Here is an 11,349-nt window from a genome sequence, read left to right on the forward strand (position 1 = left end):
AAAAAAAAAAAAAAAAAAACTTGAGAAGTTCTCTCACTCCACAACTTCGTTCTGAAAAGGCAAAGTTCTATTAGAGTTGCATGTTTTGATGGGAGTTGGAACGACTGGATCTCTCTCTCTCTTGACCCGTCTTTTGGGGTTTAGTTTGAATTTTGTTTTGTAACATATTCTCTCTCTCTGTCTGTAACTGTTTTGTCGGCTCAATATGAATACTGGTGGTCGGCTCATCGCTGGTTCTCATAACAGGAATGAGTTCGTCTTGATTAATGCCGACGAGAGTGCCCGAGTAAGTTACACTCTCTCTACTACTACCCACAATTTCATTCAAAAAGCTTTTTTCTGCTTTTTGATTTGTTTTAAAACCCCATTGTTCTGTGTTATAAAGGTTTTGCCTTTTTCCTTCTCCTGGATCTGGGTTTTTTTTTTTTTTACATTTCACCCGTTTAATATAAAATTCAATTAGGGTACACGATTCCATAATTCTTACCTAATTTTTTTATCAAGATGTACAGTGAAAATTTGTGTCGGTGGGTATTGAATTCTGAGTTCAAGTTTGTGTAAATTCGTCTAATTGAAGCGGGGTTAAGCCCCAAATCTCTCTATTCACTTTGCTTTAAAGAACAAAAACTTTGCTTGTGAATATTCACTGTTCGAGATCCAATCTATGTTTTGTTTCCTAATTCGGTAAATTTTTTTTTATATATATACAGATACGATCAGTGGAAGAACTAAGTGGGCAAACATGTCAAATCTGTGGAGATGAGATTGAGTTGGGGGTTGATGGAGAGTCTTTTGTGGCTTGTAATGAATGTGCTTTCCCTGTCTGTAGACCTTGCTATGAGTACGAGAGACGAGAAGGCAACCAATCTTGTCCTCAGTGCAAAACTCGTTACAAGCGTATCAAAGGTTACCTTTTTAATTTGTTTCAATTGTTTTTTTTTAAAAGCTTTTGGTTGTATCTTATACTTTATGGATGGGGGAGATTAGAAGAAAAAGTGTGTGTTGTTGTTTCTCACAAAGGGTCTGTAATTGTTTTTTCAGGAAGTCCAAGGGTTGAAGGAGATGAGGAAGATGATGGAATGGATGATCTTGATTTTGAGTTTGATTATAGGAGTGGCCTTGAATCTGATACTTTCTCTCGCCGTAACGCCGAGTTTGATTTGGCCTCTGTTCCACCTGGCTCACAGATCCCTTTGTTGACTTATGGAGAGGAGGTTAGTTCATATTTTCTCCAATTATCGTATTGCCTCTTAAATTCTCTTTCTTGGCTCATTTGGTTGTTTGTTATGATTGTTTTTGTTAGGACGTTGAGATTTCATCTGAAAGTCATGCTCTTATTGTTTCTCCATCACCTGGTCATGTCAATAGGTATCATCAACCGCATATTGCTGACCCTGCTGGTAAGTTTTGTTTTATCACTTCAGGTAACATAACTTGATTTCCTTTTTATTTTTGTTTGTGGTTACTAAGCTACTGGTTTGCTCTGTCACAGCACATCCAAGACCAATGGTACCTCAGAAAGACCTTGCGGTTTATGGATATGGAAGTGTTGCGTGGAAGGATAGAATGGAGGAGTGGAAGCGAAAGCAGAATGAGAAATTTCAGGTTGTTAAACATGATGGAGATTCTAGTATTGGCGATGGAGATGATGCTGAAATTCCCATGTAAGATAGACAAATCTTTCGTAACAACAATGTCTTGTCATGTTTCATGACTTTGCTTTGGTATTTACGAGCATATAAGTTTGTTTCTTGATGTGTTAGGATGGATGAGGGAAGGCAGCCTCTGTCTAGGAAAGTACCGATAAAGTCGAGCAAAATAAACCCGTACAGGATGCTAATAGTGCTCCGTCTTGTGATTCTCGGTCTCTTTTTCCATTACCGTATTCTTCACCCCGTCAATGATGCTTACGCCCTGTGGCTAATATCCGTGATATGCGAGATATGGTTTGCGGTTTCATGGGTTCTTGATCAGTTCCCTAAATGGTATCCTATAGAAAGGGAGACATACTTGGACCGGCTCTCGTTGAGGTACGAGAAAGAAGGAAAACCATCAGAGCTAGCTGCTGTGGATGTTTTCGTCAGTACGGTGGATCCGTTGAAAGAGCCTCCGCTTATTACAGCAAACACCGTTCTGTCTATTCTTGCGGTTGATTATCCGGTAGACAGGGTTGCTTGTTATGTGTCTGATGATGGTGCTGCTATGCTTACTTTTGAAGCACTTTCAGAAACAGCGGAGTTCGCTAGGAAATGGGTTCCGTTCTGTAAGAAGTACGCTATCGAGCCACGTGCCCCTGAATGGTATTTTTGCCACAAGATGGATTACTTAAAGAATAAAGTTCACCCTGCATTTGTTAGGGAACGACGAGCCATGAAGGTTTTGTTCATTCTTGCACCTTTATATACATAATTCCTGAGAAAAATTTTGGGGCTTTATTGAAGAGAATATCCTTCTTCTTCCTGGTTGCAGAGAGATTATGAAGAATTCAAGGTCAAAATCAATGCTCTAGTTGCTACTGCACAGAAAGTGCCTGAAGAAGGTTGGACTATGCAAGACGGTACTCCTTGGCCTGGTAATAACGTGCGAGATCATCCTGGCATGATCCAGGTAAGGCGTTTACTGTTTCTTTCTATTATAAGTTCTGTGTATGTATATCCTCCCAAACTAATTTATTTTCTTGGAAAAAGGTCTTCCTTGGAAATAACGGAGTTCGCGATGTAGAAAACAACGAGTTGCCTCGGCTTGTTTATGTTTCTCGTGAGAAGAGACCAGGATTTGACCATCATAAGAAGGCTGGTGCCATGAATTCCCTGGTAACTAATAATGCTTAACTCTTGAATGTGTCTTCTGAATTAATGTATGATGGTCTCTCGCTAACTTTCAGAGTCTTTTCTTTTCATGTTGCTGTATTTAACTGAAGATACGAGTCTCGGGAGTTCTATCAAATGCTCCTTATCTTCTAAATGTTGATTGTGATCACTACATCAATAACAGCAAGGCTCTTAGAGAAGCAATGTGTTTCATGATGGATCCTCAGTCGGGAAAGAAGATTTGCTATGTTCAGTTCCCTCAAAGATTCGATGGGATTGATAAAAGCGATAGATACTCTAATCGTAATGTTGTATTCTTCGATGTAAGTACACCATTCTCTATCAAACAACCTTCTATTGAGTTATACATCCACTCTTATTTAACAAGCTTTTGATCTTGTTTTTCTTTTGAAACAGATAAATATGAAAGGTTTGGATGGATTACAAGGGCCTATATACGTTGGAACGGGGTGTGTTTTTAGGAGACAGGCACTTTATGGATATGATGCGCCAAAAAAGAAGAAGTCTCCACGTATGACTTGCAATTGCTGGCCTAAATGGTGTTTGTTTTGTTGTGGTTTAAGAAAGAATCGTAAGACAAAGACAACTGATAAGAAAAAGAAGAACAGGGAAGCCTCAAAGCAGATACATGCGCTAGAAAATATCGAAGAGGGTTCCAAAGGTATATCAAAGAAATCTGCTGTATCATTTGGTTTCTACAGTTAGCTTCATTTCATTGCTGACCATTGTTTCTTTCTTTTTGTCAGGCACTAATAATGAGGTGAAATCACCAGAGGCCACGCAACTGAAGTTGGAGAAGAAGTTTGGACAATCGCCTGTTTTTGTTGCCTCTGCTGTTATGGAGAATGGTGGGCTTGCTAGGAACGCGAGTCCAGCATCTTTGCTTAGAGAAGCCATCCAAGTCATTAGTTGTGGGTATGAGGATAAAACCGAATGGGGAAAAGAGGTATAGCACTCTTTAAAACGCTTTTTAGCACTTTGTCTTTCATATTGCAATAAGATTTTTGATATCTTTCATGGTGTTTCATTCAAGATTGGGTGGATCTACGGTTCTGTCACTGAGGATATCCTTACGGGTTTCAAGATGCATTCTCATGGCTGGAGATCGGTTTACTGTACACCCAAGATACCTGCATTTAAAGGATCAGCACCTATCAATCTTTCTGACCGTCTTCATCAAGTTCTTCGGTGGGCTCTTGGGTCTGTTGAGATATTCTTGAGCAGACATTGCCCTATTTGGTATGGTTATGGAGGTGGTTTGAAATGGCTTGAGAGATTGTCTTACATCAACTCTGTGGTCTATCCATGGACCTCTATTCCACTCCTCGTTTACTGTTCTCTCCCTGCTATATGTCTTCTCACCGGAAAATTCATTGTCCCTGAGGTAATATAACAAACCCATCTTTAAGCTCTCCAAAGTATGAACCTTTATTCAATGTTGTGTGCATCTTTGAGCTCTCTTAAAGTATCAATCTTTATTCTATGTTAAGGGTTTTCTATGCTCTTGTTTCTGTTGCAGATTAGTAACTATGCAAGTATCCTCTTCATGGCACTATTCGGGTCGATTGCTGTAACGGGCATTCTCGAGATGCAATGGGGTAAAGTTGGAATCGATGATTGGTGGAGAAACGAACAGTTTTGGGTAATTGGAGGTGTTTCAGCTCATCTCTTTGCTCTCTTCCAAGGTCTCCTCAAGGTTTTAGCTGGTGTCGACACAAACTTCACGGTCACATCTAAAGCAGCTGATGATGGAGAATTCTCTGATCTTTACATCTTCAAATGGACCTCACTCTTGATCCCTCCGACAACACTACTAATCATAAACGTGATTGGAGTCATTGTTGGAATCTCTGATGCGATCAGTAACGGATATGACTCGTGGGGACCTCTTTTTGGAAGATTGTTCTTTGCCTTTTGGGTCATCCTCCATCTATATCCTTTCCTAAAAGGTCTGCTTGGGAAACAAAACAGGATGCCTACTATCATTCTTGTGTGGTCGATCCTTCTAGCCTCTATCCTAACGCTTCTTTGGGTCCGAGTGAATCCATTTGTGGCCAAAGGCGGTCCTATCCTTGAGATTTGTGGGCTGGACTGTCTTTGATTGATGATGATTACATAAAAACGATTTTCCACAGAGGTAAGTAAAGAGGGAAAGTGGCAACTCACACATTTGTTTGGTTACTGTGTTCTTTTTTACTATTAATTAGGGAACAAAAAGACCCTGATAGATTTGATGAACACAAGAACGAAGAAAAAGGATCTAGATTATGTAATGTTATATTTTTGGAAGAAGGGTGTTGTATTGTATTGTTGTAGATATAGAAGAAGGTGTTGTTGTCTTATATTTTTTTTTGGGGTGAAGTGAAAAAAACAGAAAAGAATGTTTCATTTATATTATTATTAATTCTTTCATTGAAACATTTTGCAAATTCTAGACTGCCTATAAATGTTTTTTTTAAGTAAAAGATGTTTGTAATTGTGAGATTCAATCTCTGTGGATCTTCTTGTCTGAATTAATCTCAAGACTTCTTGTCTTTTAAATTATTCTTCTCTCGTTGAGGAAGAGAGAGACCTAGGGGTCGGAGCAAGACACAGTCAAAAAGTCAACACGACTGTTTGACTGGAATTTTAAGAACCAAAACACAAGAGATTATCATTCATTATAGTTAAGTCTCTCTCTCTCTATACGAGCAAAAGTCATTGACTGAGACTACTATTTTATAAAATTTAGTCCGATACATAAAATCATACCTTTTTTTAGTAAATCATCCTTTAATTACTTGCACATCAGTTTGGTGAATTGCAGTGTTATTTGATTAAAATGTTCAACTGAGTTATGGTCGGACAGACCTGACCGGATAGAGCATATCGGAATTTAAAGAACCTGTTAGGCTGTTAGGTATACAATGTGTTTAAACCAAATAAATTTTTATTTTCTTGACGTTGAATAAAAGAATTTTTCTAAAGAAAAAGAAACGAGAGCTGGCTTTATTTTCTAGAAAACAGCCAAAACGAGAGATGGCTTTAAAATTTGTAAAGCTATATTAATATTAATGGGAAATTGTCATAAATACCACTAAAATTGGTTTTTATTCCAAAAATACCACAATTTAGTTTTTTTTCAAAAATACCATTAATATGTATTTTTTTCCAAAAATACCACATAATTGAATTAAAGTTCTAATACTAAAAACTAATCTCTAAATTCTAAATACTAAACCCTACCCCTAAAAACTATACCTAAGACTAAACGTGTCAACCCAAACCTAAAAAAAAAAAATTACATCTTTAAAAATCAATTTTTGTGTTTGTGGTAATTTTGGAAAAAAAACTTTTATGGTATTTTTGGAAAAAACTAAAATGTGGTATTTTTGAAAAAAAAAACTTGTTTAGTGGTATTTAAATGAATTTCTCTATATTAATTTAGTCGTTAAATAACTATATAACATTTATGAGAAGAGAAAAAAAAGCTTTTAAGTACCAAAAGTGTGAAGAGATACGCGTTTTGTAACGGATGGGAAATAATAAGTCAAAATAGGTGGAGACCACAATGGAAGAGGTACAAGTTTCATTTTCCTTAATTTAGTTGTATATGACTTTATGAAGAAAAAGCAGTTCGTCTTTTATTTTTAAAATTAGAGTAGATTAAATTTTATTTTATACAAATTTTTTATATATTTTATATTCTAAAATAAAATTTTAATATGTTGGGTTAGTTTATGTATGTAAAGTTATTTCAATAGTGTATCTTCTACAACATGACTTGAATGTTATTATAAGACATAATTTTGTAAATTTAATTTTAGAAAAACAAGATGTTATATTATGAGTAATTTAATATATGTTATATTTTTTTTTATTTTAATGTACTTGATTTCTTGAAATTCTTTCATATTATAGTGATATATTATTGACTTGTGCTATAAAAGTCAAATTAGAGTGTTTATAATTTTTAACTATTTGATATATCTTATAGTTATAATAATCTAAAAATATCAAATTACACTATTTTTAAATATTTAAAATGAAATTATTTAAAAAGTTTATTATAGTATATAAAATTAGAAAATTCAACAAAAGAAAAATATGAAATTGAATTTAAATATTCAAATTTTGACGTGTTGCTCAGTCAAATTTTGAGTTAAATAAATATTTTTTAAAATAATAATATTACTAAAACTCGAATATTTTCAGATTGAACAATTTACATTCGTTTAAAAAAATACAAATTATGGTATATCTGAAGATGAGATGTGAATTATAATGATAAGTAACAAATAATATGATAATTTATTTGTTTCACAAAAATAGAATCATAGAAAGATGAGATGTGAATTATAATGATAAGTAACAAATTAATATGGTAAGTTAGATATCAAAAGATTTTATTCGATGAATAATTTAAATCAACCGATCTATAATCAAATCTAAAGATTTTAGTTAGATATCAATAGATAATCAAGTCAACGCGTAAACGATGAGTATACATCATATAAATACTGTGCTATAGTAGTTCGTGTTTTATTTTTAAAATCCTTATACTAACGAATAATATTATCATCATCCGACTGTGTAGATCTGCGTTCATCTTTGATAACCCAGTACAACAAAGTGTACCTGATAACTGTGCCGTCTCTTGCTCTTTATCAATTTATTTGACCCCAACATATTTTCTCTAAGTTATAGTCATGCCAGAAAATTTATTAATATTACATTATAAATCTCTCAGTAAAATAAGGATACTCCACCAATTTATTGTATTTGTGGTCCATTAGTCAGAAGATTTTATTCTACGACTTTTTTACCATGAATTTGATCATATTTAACCGTTATGAATTGAACAAATAATCGACTTTGTAGATGAAGAAATTGGTAACTAAAACTCATTATTAGTTAGTGTGTACTGTACACTAACACAACTGTTAGGGAAACAAACTGAATGTATATACTATATACAGTATATACTGAAATGTAAGCTATTTGATGGTGAAAAATGTAAATTAAGAAACTGTGGAAGGGTTCAACAAACAAGTAAAAAATATAGGGACCATTTTGCAAAATATAGTTGAAAAGATGAGATAGATAAGAGATTTCGCAGCACCAACGTCGCAGTTTCTCATGCCCTTCAAAAACCCTCATCAAACATTACGTAATCCTCGAAGAAACTTACTTATAAACAAAAAAATTAGAATAATACGACATATCCAAACACCATAATTTTCACGATGGAGAAGATCAAATCAAAGATTGAGAGTAACAAACGGAGGAGAAGACAAGAGATGATAACCGAGACGGAGATGGAGGCAGCGCAACAGTTGATGCAATTGAGCGACGAAGAGATCAGTAATCTCAATATCATCAAGAAGAACAAGAAGAAGACGATCGAGGACATATTCGGCGTAGATGATATTCATGATGATGAAGATGATCAATGCAACAAGGAAACGATGATTTTGAGAGTAATGTCACCGAAGAAGAGGAAGAAGTATAGGACGATTGAGAGCATTTACATGGCCACGAGACCTATCAGGGTCGTGATTAGATGATCCCTGCAAACAACTCTCGTTAGGTTTGCAATTTAAGGGTTTTTTTTTTTTTTTTTTTTATAATCTACATTGCTATGGTTTCATGAATATTTAGAGATATTTAAGCATTTTGTAATTAGTTCTAAGCATTATATATGTTTTTTTTATAATCATTTTGAGAAAGGAAGAAACAACTTTGGTTTTAATCATAGTTTGCATTATTTTATGACTTGATGATGATATACGATCGATCGAGGATGATAATTTGGTTTGACGGAGCAAAAAGATCGAATGTTTTTAAACAAAAATAAAAAGAAACAAATGATTATGATCGGATGAGTTACGGCTTTCTTGTTTCTTCAAATAAAAACAAAACAACCTTAGAACGCGTGCAAGTATATATTATTCATGTATATATTTTTACGCGTGTTGAGTATTGTCTTTCACAATTTACACTCTTAGTTTTATTAACAAAAGAAGAATTATACTTATCTATGTATGATTTAACATATGTTTTTCTCTAATTGAAAGTACTCATTCTATAATGTAGTTGGGGATGTTTTATACAATAAATACCTGTTATTGTAATGAAATAAATACCTTTTTGGGGGTGAAATTTTGGATTTTTGAACGGATGATTGAGAATGGAGATATTCGTTGGGAAATTTTTTAGAATTGGCGACTCACAGAAGATATCTTTGGGACTAGCCGGTGGATGTGGATGGACATTGAATTTCGGGAATATGGGGGCGTCGTCTGTAACACTTCTGACCCAAGCTAGGACAAGGGAGTCTACCTAGGAGGAGGAATGAGAAGATGGTGACAAAAGAATTATTATGACTTGTTATTGACCGAAATTTGGAATGGTAAAATTAGGATATGGTTGACGTTTTGATTGTGTGTTACGTAGAAACACTTGCTTGGATAAAATAAAAGGCTAACTGTGGTGCTCGCACCTCTATAGATACTCCATGTGAAAGTAATTGACCGACCAAGCGTAGAGGCTTGTGTCAGGAGCAGTAGGATGGAATTTGGAGTTAAACAGCAAGGTTTTAACAGACTACAAAGTAAGTGCTTATGTTATAGAACTTGGTTACGAAAAAATGTTTTGCATGCGTTTTACTACTATGTATGATGGTATCTATACAGACAATCAACATTAATACCATTTTTCCGGATGAAGTCGCAGGTTGATTGTTATCTTCCTTGGAATCATCTCGAGCTCAAATCAAAACGAGATCACGAGACTAATTGATAAATCTGGAATTGAAGGGTGTAGAATGGGTTTGAAGCGGCCTAAGGAACAGTCTGCAGTCCAAGCTTGCTGTTTCGTGAGAAACTTCGATATTGTTATAATGTAACACACAAGAAAGTAGAATTAAATTTAAGTGCAAACACTTTCAAATAAATCTGAAAACATTTCTAAGATCAATATATGGAAAGTTACAACCAACAGAGAACCAAAAAGAAGAAAGGAAACGTCCCCAAAGACTTTTGATCTATATAAATATATTTTAGACAAGAGATTGAATCTAGATCGCAGTTCGGTTTAGGTTTATACCAGTCAGAACAAGAAAATATACGAAAGGAGACATGCCTTCATTCAATTTGGTCCTTGGCTTTGGCCTCATATTCATGCCGAGGCTGCAATTATAGATAAATCATTCAGTCCAACCAGAGAAACAGATGAGAAAAAAAAAACAGAGAATGTGATGAATCATCTATTTTACCATGAAAGTTGCAGTTATCATCTTTTGGGCAAACCACCTCCTGTGCATCACGCCTTGAGCTGCCACTGCACCTTGCACTGTTTCAAATCGCAGATACACAAAACCCGCACTGTTCCTGCATTTTAACAGATTCAGAGCACTGTCACAGATCTATAAACATCAAGAACCAAACATGCAAGAATCTTTGATTGAAATACTTACTTGTCTACATAAATATGGCTGACTCTGCCATACCTTGAGCATTCTTCCTTAACGTCTTCTCTAATCTCAAGATCAAACTCCGGGTCCGTCTGCAACAAAATAGAGCTTTCATGTTAATAATACTTGTAGAAAAGAGCCAGCAGCCATCCACTTATACAAGACTGGGACTTGTTTTCTCACAGCTCTCAAACGGAAAAAAAGAAGTAAGAATTAACCTCGGTTGCAGGATCGAACATGTTCTTCAGTAGGAGACAGTCACTTGGCTGGCCAACAGGCTCAGTGATAAAAGAAGTGTTTGCTGCTGTTGGAAGCACTGACGTTGGGAAACTAGGAACCATGCCTGGTTGATTATAAGCTGTTCCATTTAATGCTGGTACTCCGAGAGAGCCCACAATGCTGTGGACAGATTCCATGTGTTATAGAGAGATACATGCAATCAAAAAATTGTGCACCAAAACAGGCAGAAGAGAGATGCATACAAGAGAGACATACCTCGTTGCGATACCTGTACGATCCAGTTTCTGCATAAGCAGAGCCCTAGATTGTGCATTTAAAGCCTGAGAAAAGGAGAGAGTCATTATAGAAGCCTTAAAAGAGAAGGAAGAGTACAAGGAAAAGGTAGCTTACCAGTCCACCTCCATCATCATCATCAAAATCAGCAGATTTTGGAGCAGTATCGTGTGTACCAACATGATCAGACACGGAGGACACCTATAAAAAAAAATTATCCAAATAAAGTATCAATAGATCCATGCAAGTATAAGAGCTCATCATTTGTCCACAATGAGTTCAAAACTCACCTTAACTGTCCTACCAGAAATCTCCAGCTTTCCATTTAAGGCAATTTGGGCTGCCTTTGAATGTTCAAGATGGGCAAACTGTGGAAGGGGAAATAATATCAGTGGGGAATATCGAAGATAAAGAGTACCAACTAATTTAAAAAGCGTGTTCTACTAACCTGAATAAAGCCAAAACCTTTGCACTGCTTAGTTTCAGCGTCAACTGGTAGCTGAACAACCTCAACAGGACCAAACGCCTCAAAAATCTGATAAAGAAAAGGAA

General features: G+C 35.4%; 3 protein-coding genes across 5 annotated transcripts in view; 2 read left to right on the forward strand and 1 right to left on the reverse strand.

Annotated features, from left to right (window-relative positions):
- LOC104734987 (cellulose synthase A catalytic subunit 5 [UDP-forming]) lies at positions 206-5,243 on the forward strand. The gene is made up of 13 exons (XM_010454687.2): positions 206-286; positions 711-906; positions 1,042-1,214; positions 1,304-1,400; positions 1,493-1,664; positions 1,764-2,376; positions 2,470-2,607; positions 2,688-2,813; positions 2,921-3,133; positions 3,228-3,492; positions 3,578-3,777; positions 3,865-4,215; positions 4,351-5,243. Exons 1-13 carry the CDS (start codon positions 206-208, stop codon positions 4,930-4,932), a joined length of 3,207 nt encoding a protein of 1,068 aa, XP_010452989.1. The 3' UTR covers positions 4,933-5,243.
- LOC104734988 lies at positions 7,952-8,535 on the forward strand. The gene has a single exon (XM_010454688.2). The coding sequence runs from the start codon at positions 8,057-8,059 to the stop codon at positions 8,375-8,377; it is 321 nt and encodes a 106-aa protein (XP_010452990.1). The 5' UTR covers positions 7,952-8,056; the 3' UTR covers positions 8,378-8,535.
- Positions 9,418-11,349, reverse strand: part of LOC104734989 (RNA-binding protein 39) — an 11,295-nt gene continuing 9,363 nt past the window's right edge. Inside the window, exons 6-14 of one of the 3 annotated variants that reach the window (XM_010454691.2) lie at positions 11,246-11,332; positions 11,088-11,165; positions 10,915-10,998; positions 10,780-10,844; positions 10,503-10,683; positions 10,288-10,376; positions 10,087-10,201; positions 9,918-10,000; positions 9,418-9,680 (exon numbers count right to left, since the gene is read on the reverse strand). In XM_010454691.2, coding sequence (XP_010452993.1) covers positions 9,956-10,000; positions 10,087-10,201; positions 10,288-10,376; positions 10,503-10,683; positions 10,780-10,844; positions 10,915-10,998; positions 11,088-11,165; positions 11,246-11,332 — 744 coding nt within the window. In that variant the 3' untranslated portion in view covers positions 9,418-9,680; positions 9,918-9,955. Of the gene's footprint in view, positions 9,696-9,754; positions 10,001-10,086; positions 10,202-10,287; positions 10,377-10,502; positions 10,684-10,779; positions 10,845-10,914; positions 10,999-11,087; positions 11,166-11,245; positions 11,333-11,349 lie in introns of those variants that run through there. The other 2 variants (XM_019235139.1, XM_010454690.2) reach the window with 2 other exon arrangements.

The sequence above is a fragment of the Camelina sativa genome, chromosome 13, assembly GCF_000633955.1.
Source record: "Camelina sativa cultivar DH55 chromosome 13, Cs, whole genome shotgun sequence".
NCBI classification, from domain to species: Eukaryota; Viridiplantae; Streptophyta; class Magnoliopsida; order Brassicales; family Brassicaceae; genus Camelina; species Camelina sativa.